The sequence below is a fragment of the Alosa sapidissima genome, chromosome 2, assembly GCF_018492685.1.
Source record: "Alosa sapidissima isolate fAloSap1 chromosome 2, fAloSap1.pri, whole genome shotgun sequence".
Lineage (NCBI taxonomy): Eukaryota > Metazoa > Chordata > Actinopteri > Clupeiformes > Clupeidae > Alosa > Alosa sapidissima.
Genome location: NC_055958.1, coordinates 28,632,477 through 28,654,293, shown reverse-complemented (window position 1 = coordinate 28,654,293; position 21,817 = coordinate 28,632,477). Strand labels below are relative to the sequence as shown.

At 41.8% G+C, this 21,817-nt stretch overlaps 1 protein-coding gene across 2 annotated transcripts; it reads right to left on the bottom strand.

Moving 5' to 3' along the window:
* Nucleotides 1-1,407: 1,407 nt before the first annotated feature.
* Nucleotides 1,408-7,327, bottom strand: LOC121701192 (cerebellin-1-like). Of its 2 annotated transcripts, none has more exons than XM_042084104.1 (5): nucleotides 7,228-7,327; nucleotides 5,349-5,471; nucleotides 3,556-3,723; nucleotides 2,364-2,492; nucleotides 1,408-2,045 (listed from the first exon to the last, which is right to left on the bottom strand). In XM_042084104.1, the coding sequence occupies exons 1-5, from the start codon at nucleotides 7,301-7,303 to the stop codon at nucleotides 1,762-1,764; spliced, it is 780 nt and encodes a 259-aa protein (XP_041940038.1). In that variant the 5' UTR covers nucleotides 7,304-7,327; the 3' UTR covers nucleotides 1,408-1,761. The 2 variants fall into 2 exon arrangements, with proteins under 2 accessions (XP_041940038.1, XP_041940037.1); XM_042084103.1 differs by lacking the exon at nucleotides 7,228-7,327 and adding an exon at nucleotides 6,617-6,697.
* Between the last annotated feature and the right edge of the window lie 14,490 nt (nucleotides 7,328-21,817).

Sequence of the window (21,817 nt, the reverse complement as noted above, 5' to 3'; positions counted from 1 at the left end):
TTCTAAGGGAACCCATTAAGGGCTTTAAAAACAAATAGTTACGTTTTCAAATCTATTCTATAGTCACAAGTAACCAGTGCAGTGTAGCCAACATAGAAGTGATATGCTCTTATATAAGTGCATGCTAATTTGAATATTCACTCCATGTATTCCCAGGTATGTACAGGCCGCACTGAGGTAAAAGCGCAGACTGCCTGTCGCGGGAGCTGAGAATGGCAATTTGCACTTTTACGTGTCATGCATATGCATTCATAGGAGGCTCAGGGGAAAGTGGGAATTTTGTGTAAAATGCGTCAATAAGAGTAACTTTCAAAAGACAACAGAATCACTGTTCAGAGCACCTGTTGAGTAGAAAGAATATATGTACATGTACACAGACACTGTATAGCACCCTTTTACACATTCAAATGGGCTTGATATGGATTTGTAATTGTACATTGTAATGGCCTCACAGATTAGTTTGTATATCAGAACATTTGAGTGTTCATGATCCCTCTTATCATACTTTCCCCCTCTCTGAGCTAAGTCTGATGTACACTGGACAGTTGGTGATTGCATTCATACACGTAATCATTGCTTCACCGTATTACATTACCAGACACATACACTCACCTACACACACACACAGCTGAATAACATCTTTTTCAAGTTCCCATAATGTTCTTTAAAGAGCTGGGAAAAGAGGACCTGCAAACATCTGAATTTCTGACAATGACAACATAGGACCCAGGGTATACACAAAATCACCTGTACAGTAGCTTCACATCTTTCTGTCCACTCTCTCCCGGTGAGCCAGAGCTCAGTTCTGCCTGGATTCTGCATAAATTACAGCTCTGAATAGTTCAAAGTAAGGATAAATAATTCGGTCACACTTGACAAAAACTGAATGATGCTAAATGACAGGAGCGTTATGTCATAAATGTTTATGACTTGTTTATAATGTTTATGACACGTTCATGACAATGCCATGTCACTCTTATGTAGATATCTTCAAGTAAAGTGTAACCAATAATTATTATAAGAATACAATCTAATTAATGTTGAATTGAATACCATTACCTTAGACAAACTTAATATGCTTTTGAAGTAATCAACTACATCAGTACACCTAAAGTGATGTTGCAGCAAATAGCAACATCAGTAAACAAGACATCACCACACTCTACACATTTTACTTGACAGTGGAATGAAAATAGGAAGAAAACTCAGGTATCCTTCTTAACTTTAACTTCCATAGTAAAGAGAGCTGAACTCTTCTGTGTGTCATATGCTAAGTCTGATACAGATGAATGGATACAAATATGGGGAAAGACATATTGACTTATACATTTTCAATAGGCTTAAAGGATTAAATCCCATCCCTCAGTTAACAGCTCAAAGCAATTTTTATTTATAAAACAACACTTATTTGTTTAGAAACATATTTTTGATTATTCTTTAGATAAGTGGCAAACACTGTTAAAAAGCCACAGTGATATTATATTTGCGATCTTTTGTAAGTTTTTTGCTTTATGCTTATTTGTCAGAACATATACGGTAATAAAATATAATTAACCAAATGATATTTGATGACTGCTGTTGTTGCTGATATTATGCACACCCCATCAAATAAAGTGTTACCCATATTTCCATAGTGCAGGTACTGTACACATTGTTTTCAATTTGGTTTGGGATCACTTGGAACAGAATAATTATCAGTGAATCCATAGGTTTTACTAGGCCAGCCACAATAAGCATTAAGTGAATATACACAGAGCCAATCTACAATGCGAAAAGGAGAAAGCCATTGAAGGTGTTGTGGCCATTGCGTTGGTCAAACACCCGGGCGTTCTCCCACAAAATCATAGAGACTCTCTCTCCGGCCTCCAGCTGCAGGACGATGGAGTTGCCTGTGGTGTCAGAGGCGTCACCACTGGAGGCGAACTCGTAGGTGGAGACCATCAGCTGGCCATTCTTGGTGAGAATGGCACCACTCACAGAGCCACTGTAGCCAAACGTGTTAAAGCTAAAGAAGTAGACGCCCTTCACAGGAGCAATGAAGTCCCCTGACAAAGAGCGGAAAGATCAGCGGAAAAGAATACGGAAGAGAGAGAGAGAGACTGAATCCATTTCATCACTCATCACAGTATAATTACATTTGTACTAAGTTATCCATTTGTAATGTAGAACGTATTATCACCTCTAATGAAACCCAACCCAAAAGCTCATTTTGATATGAAATGTATTGTGGTAGTCATTGCACTAAATTATATTGTGTTAAAAACACGTGTAATAACATTTAATAATTATAAGTAGGCCCAAAACACTTTAAAACTATATCATATTATTTCCACTTTTTGCATAATCTGTAGATTTTACGTTACCTGTGTTGGAGTCATATGCGTTTCCAACGTTAGTGAAGATGTGCTTGTAAGCTAGAATTGTGGAAACATCAGAGCGTTTCTCTCCAGTCTCCCAAAGAGAGGCAGAGAATGCAACTTTTGCTCCTCCTCCTGTCATTCAAGTAAAAACGTGTTAGCCTAACTTACTGTGTGTGTGTGTGTGTGTATCTATCTATCTATCTATCTATCTACTCGGAACTCCCCCTATTACCGTCGGTCCCGTATTTCCACCGTCTTGCGTGTATGTGTCACTTAATATCCATTTCTATACAGACCAAGACAGCGGACAACTAAAGAAACGCAAGCACCCACACCAAAGGTGTATCTACATTAGCTATGTCCCAAAAATGACTTTTTACCGTGACTCGAAGAGCTGTAAACAGTGTTGTAAGGCTGCGTGTACACAACCGCTTGGAGCTCCAGTGGAATTTTAATTTCATGACGAGAATTCTCGGTCTAACCGTTCATGTGCCGTTGAAACGGTGTAAATAGGCGACCCATCAGGCCAGCACTATAACTCAGAGCGTGGTAAACAAAATCGGATATTTCAGGCAGTAAATGCTCCCGTTAAGAACCAAACCAGATTTTGTTCAAATCTACACATCTATGGCTACTGAAAAATGTAAGGTTCATGTAGTAAATGTTATTTTGAAGTGTTAAAAAACATCGTTGTTTTAGAATTTCTGAACAAAAGTGGTGATAATTGGGGGTGTTACGATATATTTGTTTACAGTCACGGAATGGGCAGCTAGCAGTCGTAAGAAGATGATTGCTGAATGTGACAAAAAATGTTATGGGCTTGAAATCGCTTAAAATCCCTGACTGCACCTTTACTACTCAGATAAATGAAGATAAAAGATAAAAAATAAAGCAAACAACCATACTGTACATGAGTTGGTGTGTCCAAACTTTTCACTGGTACTGTATATATAAAATAGAATAGGCTGTGTGTGTGTGTGAGAGAGAGAGAGAGAGTGTGTGTGTGTGTGAGAGAGAGAGAGAGAGAGTGTGTGTGTGTGTGTGTGTGTGTGAGAGAGAGGGAGAGTGTATCTATGTGTGTGTCCCTTTCTGTACACTTTGAGTCTCATTCATGTGCACAAACTTGTTTTATGTGGACTGCAACTGCCCAATGCAAAAGTACTGCAAAGTACTGCTCCATTTCTGCAACAATCACCTGCACATTTTGTCTCCAGTTGCTCCAGCTCAGCCTTTTGTTCCTGTTGTTCGTCTTTGAATTCTGTCAGCCTGTCATCCATTTCCTTAGTGGTGTCATTTAGCTTTCTCATAATGTTCTTGAACTCAGTCTTCAGCTCTTCAAACTGAGACCCAATAGATAGCTGCCCTGTGTATGCACAATACATCACAGTTATTCTTAGATGCACTTAATGAAACTGGGATCCCCTTGATCTTCAATGTCTTAGTACAGCAGAAGTCATCTCTTGCTATGTGTAAACACTTTTTCATTGTTTTAACACATTTTTACATCCTTTTTCAAAACATTTAACACAGTTCTCATACAAAGACTCAAATTCTATTGGTTCTAGGAATTCATGCCATTTGCCTTTACCTGGACTCCGTGACGATGGACCTTGCTTGATTGTCACTTGACTGTCATCTTCACAATTAGTTTTATTCTCCCTTATATCCTGGGTTTTTAATTGTGTTGTATGTGTAGCAGGGATGGCCAGTTAACACAAGGGAGTGGCAATAATTATCCCATCCTACTAACATCTGAACACTGCTGCTTTGCCTACCACTATTTTGCCACTACTAACCTCTCTCGCAGCTAGCGTGACTTGCAGCTAGTGTGACTGGATTGGACTGATGTTCCCTGTCCTACAGTACATCTTCAGTTGTGTGTGCGCATATGAACAATTGAATGTTGTGATTTGGTCTGATGAATGCATTGAGTAACTGACGCCACTGAGCTTGTTTTGTTTGGTTTATTTTTTGTTTTTTTATGAATTCGTCTCAATCAGTTCCCTTTTCTGTTTGCCACTGGTAGGAGGCCATTTGTGTAGCACTGCTGCTCCCCAATGCCTTTTACAGCGGTTGATCTCTGGTGCTGAGTTGGTGTGATACAACTATCCTTGTGTCTCTGTTTCTCAGGAGCTGAGTGCCCATGTGTGTGCGTGAGTAATCGGGCACTGTGAGTGGGTGACCCCCTGGAGGTTCGCTGACCTCCCACTGGTAACATTGTGGTGTAGTCAGCTTCTGTGTGCAGGTCTTGAAGCATACCTATGTTCCCTAAACTGGAAGCATACCTATGTTCCCAGGGCCCTACAGTATGTTCCCAAGGTCCTATACTCCGAGGGTCCTATATTCCCCAGTTCAATTTTCTGCTAACACAGAGTGGCTGAATCTCAATGTAGCCCCTCATAGACTTTGATGTGCATTCATATGACTGAGGTGGCTTTTAGATTAGTTACATGATGTTTCAAAGCTAAGTTCATCAGAATCCTGGGATATGCCCGCATGACAACGGGAGAGATGGAACTAACAACTGGCCATTGGCCCTAGCAACCATCCATTTATAACTAGTAACGGCAGTTTGTCCTGCAAGTTGAAAAATTAGTTTAGAAAAATATGTGGAGGAAAGAAGTAGTTCTACAAGCAAGACAGTTTTAGTGATTAAAACGTTTAAATTATAACAGCAAATGAACATGACAAGTGGCAACAGTGGTATAAGTGGGATAATGGACTCCACGTCGTTCGGTTCACAGAAAGAAATGCACTTACGAGGTGTATCATCCCTCACTGGCGGACCGTTTTACCACCTTAAACATGCATTTCTTTCTGTGAACCGAAGGCCGTGTTGTCCCTCACTATACACCATAACTAAAGATTGTCATGAATGAGTTGGTCTCTAAAAAGAACAACATCTTTCGAGCAACATAATTTAAAAACCTATACCATTTGCTACACATGCATGTGTGCACAGTGTAAGATATCAAAAAATGCACTCACTGTACACATGCAAGGTCACCATAGATGCTCCCAAAGTGATGCAGAGGACAGTCAGAATGGCAACCATACATTTGAGGAAGCCAGGCTGGTCCACATAACACTTACATGTAGATGGCTTGGTGTCTGCCCAGCAGGGAAATTAAGGGTGCAACAAAGAGAACTGAGTCACCAGTAGATAATACCCTTTGCATAGCAACTGGCATTATCTTTATAACCTCACTGTGATTTTTTTTAGAAACCTTGTAAGATATACTATGAGAAGCAGATTTTGATATTAGGCTATCAGAGAGGCAGATATATCATATTATGAGACAGATTTTGAGCATCATATGATATCTTATGATACCACCAGGTTATTTGTTTTTATAGGTCTACCAGTTTTGATATGAGCAAAACAAATCAACATCAACAAATAAACAAATAAAAAGAGGAGAATTATTAAGATAAGGTTCAACAGAATCCTGAGATATGCCTGTTTGACAACAGAAGAGATAGAACTAATGACTGGCCTTTGGCCATCGGAACCATCCATTTAAAACTAGTAATGGCAGTTTGTCCTGCAAGTTGAGAAATGAGTTGGTATTTTGGCGGAAAGAAGTACTGTTACTTCTCCAAACAGACAGTTTTAGCAAAAAAAAAATAATGCACTACCACCTCGCATCACTATCTTGAAAGTGTATTGTTTTCTATTAACCGAAAATAATGCTGTAGTCCATTATCCCTTACATGATGAATGGTACGGAACTCGGAAGGTGTCATTGCAAGATATTTTCTTTTGTGTAAATCAAGAAAATGTGTGCTCATTTTACAAAAGTACAGTATGTGCTCATTTGACTAAATTGTGTGTTCATTTTTCTAAATAGTGCACTCATTTTATTAAAGGCGAACTATGACATTTTTTGTAGCTTAATTTAACCATAACCAAAACCAATTTACCTTAACTTAACAGTTTTGGAGTCATTGGTATGGTTATATGACTTTTTTCGGGTTGAATGGTGGCCGTCTCGCTTCCCCCTAACGCCTGTGAGTGGAAAAACCACCCTTGCAACTTTGGGCCGGCGAGCCGACGGCCTCAGTGTCGGGAAGTATAACAAGTGTAACAAATTGCTTTACTGCATTTACATACACATACACGCCAGGCACCGGCTAAATTAATTTAATGGAAAATTGTATAAAAACTACCATACTGTCACTAAAATTGAAGAAAGAATCAAAGGAAAAACGTTAAAGTAAATATACTGTAGCGTATAACGTATCAAGTAACTCACTTTCATAGACCCCCTGCTCAGGTAACGTTTTATTTTGGCGTCTGTTGTCCCTGACAGGTTCCCCTGAGAGTTCCATGCCTGTCAGGTATGAACAAGGTAGCGATGGAGTTTCTCAGACATTCGTCATGACAGAGCCAGCGAAAAGAAGTAAAAACCGAGAAAACAGCAAAGAAATTGTCAAAACTGCATAGTTTCTCTTTAAATTGTGCTCTCATTTTAATTTTTGAAAAATGACACTATTTACTAAAATGAGTGCACAATTTAGTAAAACGAACACAATATGTAAAAAAAAACAAGCACATAATATCTAAATTGTGCGCACAGTAAAGTAAAATGAGACCACAATTTAGGAAAATGAGCGCACATTGTTTTGATATACAGTACCAAAAATCTTGCAATGACACCTCCCCGACTCCATAGAATGGCGATTAACGAACTGATGTGATCAATTTGGCAATGAGAATTGTATTTTATCTTCACATGATTGTGTTTACCTAAATTCATTTAATGGCAAATTTTATAAAAACAACCATATTGTCACTAAAATTGAAGAAAGAAGCAAAGGAAAAACGTTAAAGTAAATATAGCGTATAACGTATCAAGTAACTCACTTTCATAGATCCCCTGCTCAGGTAATGTTTTATTTTGGCGTCTGTTGTCTCTGACAGGTTCCCCTGAGAGTTCCATGCCTGTCGGGTTTCAGTGGCATTGACTAGACACAGAATGAGATCCTGCTCAGCAATCACACATTTATCTTATGCTTGTACTTCCTGATTTTAAAATAATACAGCACATTTTTACGGAAATTATGAAAACAGGAGGCTCCGCTTTTGGTATGAACTAATGGGCTAATTACGTAAAGCATGAAAGAGTTGCTTTACTGTAATATTTCTTTAAATTTTGAAACACACATGGAAGGATCTTTAAATTAGGGTATTTTGAGATTTCTTAGGTAAATAATGAATTCAATTGATGATTATTTCTCAGGTAATGTGTGTGTGATGTACTTTCAGCTTTAAATGAATTGCTTTTCAGTTTTGTATAATATTCTGGAGAGTGTAATACAAAGTTTATTTTGACAACTGTGTAAGACTTCACTTACCCCTGAGTTAAGACCTACCATCACTGTTCAGGCATTTCTACATAATAACACAACAGTAACATCAGACCGTTAAATACATGTACCTAAAGATATTACATTTTTTTTCGATTGCTATAACACAATTTGGCAAACTATTATGGTTTTATCAAAATACTTAACACAATTCACAAAACCATACACCCAAACTGCAAAATACCTCATATAGCCTGCAAAATGAAGCAATGCAACCAAAACTACAGTACATATGGCACACACTTCATTCATATTACCAGATTTTTGTCTGACCAACTACACACTGTTGGGCATAATGAAAAGCACTCTCATCTTTAGTATGCTTTGCCATAATACTAAAACACATTGTAGAATATTCTTCAGATTGTTCACATGCACAGAAATATTTGCATATACACACATGCTGTTGAAACATTTATTTTATTTTATTTTTCACCCAAACAAGTCAGTGCAACATATGCACAGCTCATGTTCACATTGGAGTGAACAAAAATATGCTCACAAAAAACAGTAAACTGAAAAAGAAAATTGCAGAAAAATGTTCTTTGACCATGAACTCCTCTACCAGCTCTCACTCTTCCTCCCCCTCTCATTCTCCACCTCCCTCTTCCTCTTTCTGCAATGTCTTCCATTGTTGTTGTAAAAAAAAAAGCTGCTCACCTGTGGTCTTTTCATAGTGCTTACTTCCTGATTGAATTGGTAACAATTAACCATTGTGGCGCATATGTTGGCCAATTAGCTCATGTAGTGTCATTTTGAATGGCAAACATGTGACTTTATGTCAGATTGTTGTGTTTTTTTGCAGAGAACCGTGTTCACTGCATTTGAAAAGTGCCATTTTGAATTGCAAAATGTGTGTAAAGCATTCAAAAAATGTGCTTAAGCAATCAGAAAAAACTGTAAGCACATTTTTTGTAACTATGGCTTTTTTTGCAAAACTCTACACACAAATGGCAAAACCTCTCACCCAATCAGCAAAACATTGTAGTTCTCTTGCAAAAGCTAACACACCTTGCTTAACTCTTCACACCTTCGTAAAAATGGTGTTTTCGTATCTAACAGTAAACACAAGCCATCACAATAGTAAGCACACAATGTGCCAACAACACACTGATGGTATGAATAAAAAACACATCTGGCTTTTGCTTTCTCTGTGCACAAGGTAGACTATGTCAGTTTGAGGTCATACTTTTGTCATAGTTCTGTAAACATACAGGGATCCCAACTTCAAGTATTACTGTAGTGTTTATTTACACACATCAAAACAAACACAAGTGTGTTTTTCCAAGTCAAAACACAAAATAGCATTTCACTGAGACAAAACAAATCAGTCTACATCGGGTCGTCTCTCTCAAAATTCTGTCTACATCACATGCAATGTCCTAGTCGAAGGCACCGGGAAAAATATATTCTGGAATGACGTATCCAGGCCTGACATGACAATATCCCCACATGTAGACTGTTTTTTTGTCTGTTTCTTTCTCTTCTCACTCTTCCTGCTCACTCCATCGTACCCATTGTACATTACCTGTGGCTTATTTATAGTGCTTAGGCTGATTGCAAAGTGAACTAATTATCTAAAACAGTTTTCACATGAGAAAGTGTGCCAGAGAGTTGGCAAAATAGTGTAAATAATAGCCATTGTGCCTACAGTTGTGCAAAGTGTGTGTTACAAAATTGCAAACTGAGTGCAAAGCAGTGTTTGTGCTTTTAGTTTTGCGAACTCAGTGAGTGGTTTTGCCATTTGTGTGTAGAGTTTTGCAAAAAAAGCCATAGTTACAAAAAATGTGTTTAAGCATTCAGAAAAAACTGTAATAAAACTAAATGTACCGCATAGTGGTGCAAAATATGACCGATGCTCAGTCCTGTACATTCTCTCCGCAAAAATAAATTACGCTTGTCAATTTGTCTCCATCTCCTACGCCATCTTTTGCAACTTTTGCATCTTTTGCTACTCTTGCAACTTTTGTGTATGTAAATGAGTGTGTGCATGTGTGTTTGCTTTTGTGTGTGTGTGTGTGTGTGTGTGTGTGTGTGTGTGTGTGTGAGTGTGTTTGTGTGTGTTTGTCTGTGTGTGTGTGTGTGTGTGTGTGTGTGTGTGTATGTCCATGTGTTTGTGTGTGTTTGTCTGTGTGTGTGTGTGTGTGTGTGTGTGTGTGTGAGTGTGTTTGTGTGTGTTTGTCTGTGTGTGTGTGTGTGTGTGTGTGTGTGTGTGTGTCCATGTGTTTGTGTGTGTTTGTCTGTGTGTGTGTGCGTGTGTGTGTGTGTGTGTGTCCATGTGTTTGTGTGTGTTTGTCTGTGCGTGTGTGTGTGTGTGTGTGTGTGTGTGTGTGTGTGTGTGTGTATGTGTGTCCATGTGTTTGTGTGTGTGTGTGTGTGTGTGTGTGTGCGCGTGTGTGTGTGTGTGCGTGCGTGCGTGCGTGCGTGTGTGTGTGTGTGTTTGTGTGTGTGTGTGTGTGTGTTTGCTTTTGTGTGTGTGTGTGTGTGTGTGTGTGTTTGTGTGTGTGTGTGTGAGTTACGACCACATTTGATGATTGTGGGACAAATGTCTGTTGGTTACCGACTTTTCCTGAAACGACTTCTTACCACATTTGCCACGTGTGGTACCTTTCAGATTGTAAGGAATGATTCCCTTTTCCTTAAAATGCTGTCACATGACATTTTCCTAGAAAAAAGGAGTGGCTCATCTTACCTCTATGCTCAACTTACCCTGTTCTCCTACTGTATGTTGTGTCACTTACATTTAACATTTTTCATTATTAGTTTGTACAACAGCAGAAAGAAATACACACAGACTTGCATTTTTTTCCAGCCAAATTTTCATGAATGTGCTTAAATGATATAAATGAATTAAAATTTGTGCTAATCAATGTGCTAATTAATGTTGATAATTTACAGCTGATCAATATCAATTCTAGTGGTTATGTGCAGCTGCACTATAATTACACCGACTACAGTCTGGTGTGTGTAGTAGGAACAGATAGTACTGTGGTCTGGGAGCCCTCCAGGAGCAGGAGTAAGACCTGCTGCTCTAAAGGATTGGGAGCTGCCAAAGCCCTGTAACTGACTACTGACTCAGACACCTTGGGGACAGTGATAAAGAAGAAAGGGGGTTGGATCGGAAACCCGGAAGTCTGTAAAGTGCCTCTGATCACTCGAACATGACTCTGCCCCCCTGTAGCACATCCGTTTCTCGAGCACCCCCAACCCCAACCCCCCGACTCCTCACACTCCTCTACTTTATCTCCCTCTCGTTCTCCTTTTCCTCCCTCTCTCCAGCCCTCCACTTCTTCATTCTCTCTCTTAGTCGTAAACGAACGTAATATCTTTAGCATGCCCTGAAGCTAGAAGCACCGGTAGAGGTCTCAAGGCTACTGGTTGTTAGCAGACAGACAGTGTGCGCAGGAGAAAGGGGTCACGATGGCTGCCATCAACAAATATAGGCCTGCTATGAGCGATAATCTCCAACCCTTTAACAAACACATGCTGATGGATCTATAAACACAGTGAAGAGGTATCAGTGTGAATCTGTGACGTCTTGGCGATCACAAGCCGAGCGCTTCCATAAACACAAACTCCGGATCAAGGAGACTTTACAAGCTTCACACACACACAAACACAAACACACACACGCACACACTGGGGTAGCTTCAGTAAACACAGACCTGTGGTCAGTGATAATCTGTAAGCGCACACAAGCATCAATAAGCAAAGTACACAATGAGTTACGACTGAACTACAACTGCAGATGTCTGTGAATTTTGGAGTGTCTCTGGCCAAAGATCGAGGCAGACTTCTTCAGACTACTGTGGAGCTTCCAAAACGAATATATATGAATAAAAAAAACAATAAAGAAACGCATGGTCGGCATGGCGTCATGTTCTGTCACATAGAAATGAATCCAAAATGAGTTATGTTGAGAGCAGCCAGTTGCTCGAATTGGAGCCAAAATCATTGATATAAAAATTAAACCTTAAATAAATGTTAAATAAATGGCCAACAATCAGAAATAGAAAGTAAAGCAAAAATCACTGGAGTACTAAGCCAAGGTGCATTACATAATCCCACAGAAGTAATAAAAAAATCATGACTCCAACCATTCGGTTATGGCTGCATCCCTTATATTTCTGATTTTATGTCTCCTCATCATCTTGCTCTTTTTTGTCTATACATCCTCTCATCCTCTCTGCAATCTGTTGCTTCTCCTCTGGGTCTTTGCTCAGAGAATCTCCTTTCTCCTACAACACTTTGATTCCCAAATTACCCTTTCCTCCACAGTGCACTGAGAAATGAACCCATGCATTACAGGCACCATCTGCAGCACGTGTGTGTGTGTGTGTGTGTGTGCGTATGCATGCACAGTACATGCACTCCCCTGATTCAATATAGACATTCTTCCATCCCGATAAATCAAGCATGTGAGGCCCAGGAGATGATTTCTAAAGGTGCCTGCAATTTTTTCCGCCTGAAGTGAACATCTCAGCCCTCCAACCCAAATACACACAACTCCCCCCATCATCTGTTTTTACTGACTGGACCTGACAACCCAAAGCCAGTCAACACAGGTAGGCACCTCAGAATGGACCTGTTATGTTTATATTGTACACATTTAGTTTGATCGAATCAGGTCGCGGAGTGGAGTGGGGGTTTGTGGGCTTTTTAACGATTGCAGAGGGGTGACTGAGGGGTAACAGGGAGAGCAGTGTTTGACCGGTCTTCTACCCCATTTGACCAGTCCTTTATATTCACCATGGGCTTTGGGCATACTCTATCCTTCACCCCTGCCCCAGCCCCCACCCTCTCTCCCCCCCCCCCCCACACACACACACATACCCACACACACACAACACACATGAACACACACAACACACACGTCATCCCCATCACATCATCCCTGGGACAGACTGAGGCCGTGGCCCATGGCTGCTGTAGCTGTGGCTTGTTCTGGTGGTAGTGGGGCTCCGTGGTCCCTGGACACTGGGGGAGATATACGACAGGCTGCTCCCCGGCAGACAGCTTCCTCCTCTGACTTATGGGCCGCTCACAGGGAGCCACACTGCACCAACAGCTCCCCCTAGGGACCTGCAGGGAGGGGAGTGGAGGGCAGGGGGGCTGAGGAGGAAAAGAGAGGCCCCAATCCAGGAAGTCCTCTGATGAAGGTACTGTTTCATGTGATACTTTTGCCAGCCTCTTACCATGTGTCAGAAGGTGAAATGGACATGCAGACCCCTGTATCACCCTGAGTCTTGTCATCTGGGAAATCTGGGAATGTCTTTGAATCTGTTGCATTCTCAATACCAATTCTATTTCAAATTATTCAACATTAAGATCAAATCTCTGGTTGGGACTTTAAAAGCCCATTCAAAGTTGCCTGCCCTACTCCTCTCCATGAGCCATGGAGCCCTCTCCCCCCCTCACTTCCCCAGACATCGGTCCCCTCTGGGCCGTGTGTCAGGGCGTACAGCTCCCCTGGTGGCCTTCTTTGCCGCCCCCTGTCTTCGTCTTCCTCTTGCCCTCAAACGGCTCTGAATTACAGCCGGGCCTGAGCAAGCCTTCCCCTCTTCCTCTCCCATCTCCTCTCCTCCACTCATCTCCTCCTCTCTCCTCTCCTCTCCTCCCCTCTCTTCCCTCTCCTCTCTCTGTTCACTCTGTCCTCCTGTCTGTCTCGTTAAAGGCCAACAGGGGAGGCAGGAGGCCAGAGGCTGTGAATGTGAAATGGAACCCAGTTTCCTCCTCTCTTTCACTCTCTCGTTCTTAATCACTCTCTCTTCCCCTCTCTTCCTCTCTCTCTCTCTCTCTCCCTCCTCTCCTCTTCCTCTCTCTCAGCTCCCCTGCAGTGTGTAAGCAGAGACGGTGATTGATGGAGGAGCCCAAAGACTCAGCCGGTAGGTCCCGTGGCCTGACGAGGCAAAGACTGTTCCGGAAGAAAGTGTCTGAGGGAGAAGGTGAGAGACGAGGAGAGGGGGCCAGGGAGACTTTGACTTGCTCCCCTTTTTTGGAACGGTAATCTCAGGAAACATTTAAACCTTTCAATAAAAGATTCCCATGCAGTTATTAGTTTATTTAAAAAAACAGCACAGCATAGCAGAGAAAGACGAAGATAAGATATATGAAAGGAAGTGGAAACAGAAGGATAGAGATAAAACACAGTTACATAAAATATAATTACACTTTAGTCAGAGGTCCCATCATCCTAGTAGTGTCAGCCCTTCAGCACTGTCCCATGAGGCGCAGAGCCATGCAACCACTCTCCTTCAGCTGTTGATTTCCACTCTCCACAGGTGGTGGCTGCTCCTACCCCTACCATTACCCCTGCCCTACACCTGCTTTGCCCCTACCCCTGCTCTTGCCACTGTCTCTACCCTGCCCTCTCCCTTACCCTTCTATTACCCTACCCCTATCCCTGCCCCTACCCCTACCCCTATCCCTACCCCTGCTCCTGCCCATACCCCTATCCCTACCCCTGCTCCTGCCCCTATCCCTACCCCTGCCCCTACCCCTACCCCTATCCCTACCCCTGCTCCTGCCCCTACCCCTATCCCTACCTCTGTCCTGGCTGATGTGCAGATGATCAGAGTGTTCTCTGTGTGGAGTCACTGCCGGGGCTCCTCTGGTCTGGCAGCGCCGGTGTCAGTGGAGCCTGGGGACGGAGCATTACTGATGGGCCGGTCCGCCACGGAGCAGCCAGATTACTCATGGAGGCCCGCGGAGAAGGCATGCAGGACAGCTGAGGGCTGAGAGTGTGGGACTCAGGAGACCCAGGATTACTGATGATGATGGTTTATAAATGTGGAATCCACAGATTACTGATGATAATGGTGCTGGAGAGCATGGATTAGGGTCCGTGGTGACATCAGCACACCAACCTCTCTGTTTATTTTCTTATTATTTGGTGGACCCATGGTTGGAGTTTTTGGAAATGCAACCCAACAGGGTTTGGAGTCTCTATGCACGTACACAAACACAGACAGACACATAGAAACACACAGTTAGAGACACACACACACACACACACACACATACACATACACACACACACACACACAGAACGAGAGAGAGAGAGAGAGAGAGAGAGAGAGAGAGAGCAAACAGCACAAGAGGCTTTTTAATTAAAGCAGTCATCTGTTTCGTTCATCAGGGGTTTCTCAGCTTCTCCGGTTGCTGTAAACTTATTACACCTGAGTGCATTTAGCCTGGCACGGCCCTTTATCACTCTGTGTCGGCACCCTGGGAAATGGAGTTTTTCTGCTCTTGTTATGCTAAGGAAATTAAACGTCACACATGAAATGTGTTAATGCTCCAAGGTACAATACCGTACATTTGTGATGGCATGATTTCATAAACCCCCCTAAAAAGAGAAATTAAATAAGAAAAATGAAATAAAATTCCTAACTTTTACACCCAATATAGTTTCCTTCAGGGCGTACTTCATGTCTTATTAAAAAAAAACTCAAGTGAGAGATACTGGATCCCCTTTTGGACTTGTAGTGAGGGAGACTAGACGAAAAGCGTTGGCCAACCATAACCTGTGGACTTGTCAATGGGTTTCTTTCTGTTTGTAACACTCAGTGCTGTTGGCTTTCCAATCACTCATAGCCTGCTGATACTGCTGACAAGGCCCCCCCAAACACACACAGATATGCACAACTTCTAGTGACACTAGATGATGACTTGCGGTCGGGTTGCTGTTTTGTTCCTGAACCAAACCAGGAATGGAAATAATATTATTGAGAACATTATTATGCCTTCATTATTCAAAGTGATAGAGCACACAATTAATCAACTTGTCTGCTGTTGTTATGACAGGCACACATAGACACATAGACAAACACACAAAGAGAGAGAGAGAGAGAGAGAGAGAGGGAGAGGGAGAGAGAAAGAGAGAGGGAGGGAAAGACACAGAGAAAGAAAGGGTGGAGAGTGTTGAGTGTTCCCCTTAGTGTGAAGTGTGACAAAAATTAAAAAAGTGCTGAATGCTTCTGCGTCAACTTTGCTTCAACGTAGCTTTCACAATCTCCTGTGTCTGCATAGCTCAGCACCGAGAGTAGCAAAGTCTATAGATTGTCGAGTTTAAATAGAAATGTTTTTGCCTTTTCTTGCTTAGATTTTGTAAGTTATCGAGAGATAAACACAGTATATTTCAATGAAGTAGTTATTGTAAACAGAAAATATGTCTGAGATTATTTGTGTGGTATCTGCCCACCATTTTATGTGTGGTACTGATTGCTGGTGAAGTGCTGATATTAAAATGTTGCTGACAATAGACCCTGTACAACCAGATAAACCCGTTATTTTCATCAAAATATGTCTGAGTGTATTTGCAAAGCTTCAGTCAGTGAACTAGCATGTTGCTACTATCCACAGTAGGCTGTTGAAGCACACCGCCTATCATCAGACAGGGTGAGTTGACCAATAAAATTCTTTGTGGTCTGCCCTGTCTCAACATTTCTTTTGGAGGTGCACATCAGGTGATGACTTAGAGCTTGGGGGAAAGTAAACAGCAACGCTGAGGGCTTTGCAGGGGCTACTCCGTCGATTTGATGCAGAAGCATACATTACTGCTTCATGTCTCTGTGCTCTTTCATGTTATGCAAACACACACACACACACACACACACACAAACAGGCCTGCGCGCACACACACACACACACACACACACACACTAACACACACACACACAAACACGTTCGCGCGCACACACACACGCACACACTCACTAACACACACACACACAAACACGCTCACGCGCACACACACATGCACGCACGCACACACACTCACACACACGCGCACGCACGCACGCACGCACGCACACACACTGTCTCCCTCTGTTTCCCTGTCATGGATCAGAGTGGGCAACTGTGTGCCAGCTGTTAGAGGCCCTGGCAGATTTGGCCCTGTACCACTCCGCTCCACAAAACTGCTCACACACACACACACACACACACACACACACACAGACACAATTTTATTTACAAACACAGTCAAACATTCTCTCTCTCTCTCTCTCTCTCTCTCTCTCCTTCGCTCTCACTCACTCACACACACACACACACACACACACACACACACAAACACTTTTGTACACAACAGAAAATATTAACTGCACATAGATAATTCAGACACACAAACTCACATACACATACAACTGGGTAATGATGTGTTTATGCATGATGGTTTCTTCAGTGATCATTAATGTGGTGCAGGAGTCTGGAGAAAAATGGGGCACACACACACACACACACACACACACACATGCATACAAACACACATACAGACATACAGAACACACAAACACACACACAAATACAGAAGAGAAGAAAACGGAAGAGAGGAGAGGGGAAGAGAAAAAAAGGGAAGAGCTTGACATTTATCTGACATTTATCTCTTAAAGGTGCTCTAAGCGATGCTGGGTAACGTCACTTCTGTTGACTTTCAAACAAAACAGAGAGCTAGCTCGCTACTTCCTCCCCCTCCCTCCCGTGCTGCTCCCGTGCAATCGAAACTCTCCTAAACATGCATCTCGTCTGTGGATTTGCTGGAACAGTTTGTTATGTTTTTATGGGCTAGGTTTGCCCAGGTTGTTTTTGTTGCGATTGTGTTTTTTACAGTGTATTCAGGACACAGACAGCTAGCGGTTGGTTAGGTGATGTTTGCAGTAAGTGACATAAAATGTTTTAGCCCAAAAAACGGCATTGCTTAGAGCACCTTTAATGCAATGATGGGTGGGAGTTATTGTTGAGCGGATGTAAACAGCAGCCCTCTCAGTGACACACACACACACACACACACACACACACAGTTTTGCACACTACAGAAAACATTAAAGGGGAACTTTAGCTTAATTTATTTTAATTTAACAGCTTTGGAGTCATAGTAGTTCGGATTTTATGACCGTTTCCGGATTTAATGGTGGCCGTTTTGCTTCCACCTATAGTGCCTGTGAGCGGAAAAAACACCCTTGCAACTTTGGTCCCGCGAGCCGCCAGCCTCAGAGTCAGAAAGTCTTGCAAGAGTATCAGCTCTCGCAATGTAACAAATTGCTTTACGGCACTATACACATATATGCTAGGCACCGGCTAGAATAAGGTAGTGATGGAGTTTCTCAGACATTCGTCATTGCAGAGCCGGCCAAAAGAAGCAAAAAGCGAGAAAAGCGTTGTCGGGGAGAACAGGGAAAGAAGAAACGGCAGACTGTCCAAGCGAGGAGTGTTGTAAAATATCTACTCTGAAGCTGTAGGGGGAGCTGTGTAGAGAAACCTTTAACCATAGATATTAGAAAGCTAGATACCTCATTGTCCGTCGAGTTGTATTAGGTGGCATACGTGAACGCGACCACCATATTACTGGGGGCAAAACCCTTATTGTGTATGGGCAACACCTGCTGGCAATCAGAGACACCTGTCTGATTTCCAGTCAGAGTCACATGTTTCTCCACTGGCCTCCAGTGATGGTCCCCAATATGGCAGCGCTATTTACGTACATTCTGGGGCCCAATGCGGTATCTAGCTTTCTAATATCTATGCCTTTAACTACACATATATAATTCAAGCACACCCTTGTGTGTGATGGTTTGTTCAGTTTGTTCACATCATTAATGTGGTGTAGGAGTCTGGAGAAGAAATGGGGCACAGTAATTTCAGGAAGACAGCCAGAACAGCTCTCCAGCTCTCTCTCTCTCTGACTGGATCTGCTCCTTGTTATGACCGCCGCGCAGCGAAGGTTTAGTCAGATTTTTTTTTTTTTTTTTTTTTTTTCTTTTTGTTTTTTCTTTTTTTTTCTTTTTTTTTTTTCTTTTTCGCATGCCCAAATTTCCGTCAATGATTCCCGGGACACTGAAAGACCGGGGTACACGAAACTTGGTGGGCATGTAACCCCACATGGATAGCATGGAACCATCGTTTTTCGTTTTGATCTGTTGCCCCCCCGCTGGACTGGACCCCCCGAAAGGAGGGTAGGGCAGACACAGTTTTCTGTGAATATCTCGAAAACCGTAGGGTTTAGGATGACCATTTTTTTTTGTATGTTGATCTCAAGGGGCCATGTCAACCCATTCCATAACCACTCATTTCATGTATAGCGCCACCTAGTTAAACACAAAAAAGTAAAAATGAGGTGTTGTAATTGAAGGTATCTGTGACCTAACATAGTCAAAACTGCACGAAATTGGAAGTGTAGGATCATTATGACACCCTCTGTATGCACACCAAGTTTTGTGGAATTCCGTTCATGGGGGGCCACACAATAAATTAATTTATGTTACTATACACCAACTGGCCTGTAGGTGGCCGGAGACAGTTTTCTGTGAATATCTCGAGAACCGTAGGGCCTAGGAGGTCCACCTTTTTTATGTATGTTGGTCTTAAGGGGGCATGTCAACCCATCCCATTACCACTTATTTCATGTATAGCGCCACCTAGTTAAAAATTAAAAAGCAAAAAATTAGGTGTTTTCATCACAATATCTCTGGCTGACAAGGTCAAAACTGCACGAAATTAAAAGTGTAGGATCATTATGACACCCTCCGAATGCATGCCAAGTTTTGTGTACTTTCGTTCATGGGGGGCCTTACAATAAAATAATTTATGTGTACATTTAGTGACGTACACCAACAAGGATTCCCGGGACACTGAAAGACCGGGGTACACAAAACTTGGTGGGCATGTACCCCCACATGGATAGCATGGAACCGTCATTCTTCGTTTTGATCTGTAGCCCCCCCCCCCCCCCCCCGCTGGACTGGACCCCCCGAAAGGAGGGTAGGGCAGACACAGTTCTCTGTGAATATCTTGAGAACTGTAGGGCCTAGGATGACCAATTTTTTCCGTATGTTTGCCTCCAGGGGTCATGTTAACCCATTCCATGTGCACACATGTGCATAAACAGATACACACGCACACACATACATTTACAGTAATCATACGTATGACACATACTCACACAGTAGACATATGTACGCATGCATGCACATGCACAAACACACATACGCAGGCAAACACACAAGCACGCACATACACACACACACACACACACCCACACACATAAACATAAATTTGTACACGCACACATGCACACAATTCAAGATTTTTTCCCGTCATCTACTCACTGAATTTTTGGTCATTGATACCCGGGACACCGAACCACCGGGGTACATGAAATTTGGTGGGTATGTAGCCCCACTAGACTTTTACGGAAAAATTTCATTTCGTCCCCGGGGACCCCACCAACCCCCTAAAATCTTATGTAGAAGAAGAAACATTCACAAAAAATCCATCCATCCAAAAATGACCTTTGTTTTTGATAGCTGTTGAAAACGGCATGGATCTGACAGAGATGTTTTTGTTTAAAAATACATAAAAAATAAATAAATAAATAACATTATGCTGATACCTTTTGCTTTTCCCAAATACAATGTAGCCTACAGGTGTAAGTGACCTTTCATCAATCCAGTTGCAATGGATGAACTGTGATGAACTGCCCTACTTGTGATTGTTTAGAGATTTTAAAGGTTTAATAACAATGCTACATCTTCTTTGGCTATTCTACAATCTATTCACCTTTTCAGCACCAGTAGGCTACTTTCTGTGCAGCCGCACACACACACTCAGGCATACCAAACAAGCATACACAAAAGTTTCAAGAGTGGGGGATGGAGTAAAATATGGAGACAAATTGAAGTGTGATTTATATTCGCGGAACGGATGTACAGGACTGAGCGGCGGTCATATTTTGTACCGCTATGTGGTACATCTAGTTATTTCAATTCAATGATCAAGATGTACTTCCCCAACCGCCATGCTGTCTTCTGATTACCATTTGTTCTGTCGACTAGGCCTACTCATGAACGCTAAATTCAAGACTTCCTCAGTGGTTCCATGTGGGTGCAATAAGTTGCACAGTGCTCTCTTGTTCCTGTGATAGTTTACAGTGTTTTTAAAAGGCGTCTAAAGGCACATTTGCTCAACATGCACTTAGTTCATTAAACAGTAAAGCACTATAACTTATTATATCATTGATTAAATGGGCATTTGTTTATTAGCCTATTGCTATTGTCCTAATTACAGTCTGACCAATATCTTCATTTGTTACCTGTTCAATTTAAGTGTTATATTGTTATCTATTTATGTTGCTTTGAACAGCAAAGATTAGGATAACGAGCCTCCTTCTGCCAAGCAGGTAGGCCTACAGGGCGTTGCCTAGCAACAAGGGTCAGTAGTACACGTTTTTCGATATTTTGTGGAATTATAGGCTACTTATTTTCATTGAATGCCAATGTCGTGAGTCATGTACAACGTGATCTCACGAGATGGCGTAAAATAGCACGCCACTTTTAAAACAATTTAGCTACGCCTTTCAGTCTTTTCACGCCCATTGTGTATCAATGACAGCCTGTTACCGTGTCATTTGACGAACTAGTAAAAAAATATCAACCCAGCTTCCATTCAGCTTGAAGGGAAATTTCAAGGTAAGACGTCAATCGTTTGTAATGATTACAATTACATTGTACTAGCCTATATTTCATCATATTTCCATTTTCTCCCCCATAATTTTGCAAAATTGTAAGATTAGTATCGTTAGGTTTGTTAATACTGTCGTTAGGTTTGTTAGCCTCTAGTATTCATTATATACTATTCGTTGTTTGGTGTATCAGCTAAAGTTAGGAAACTTAACTGTTAGCCTATTAATGCTTGCTTGCAAATAACCTAACGATACCCTACAACACACATAATTAGTAATGTTGAAGTTGTTGAATAGCATGATCTATATAGGCTAATCTATAGATTGTATACATATCCTAATAAAGTGCCATTATAGGCGGTAGGTTAAGGTGTTGTAATAGTAACTTTGTTAGCAATACCCATGGTAAGGCTATTAGATAGCATGCTTTTTAGCATGCTTGTCCAAAATAGGCAGTAATACAATAATAACGTTTTCCTGATGTCCCAATTCAACTTAATTAATAGCAGCTGTTAATTGGGACCCCCCCCCAATTACACTCAAAGATCAACTAGCTCTGCTGGTGGGAAACGCATGGGACTCATAGCGCTGCCGCTGTCCTATTGCGTGCAGAGGGAATTTGAAAGAC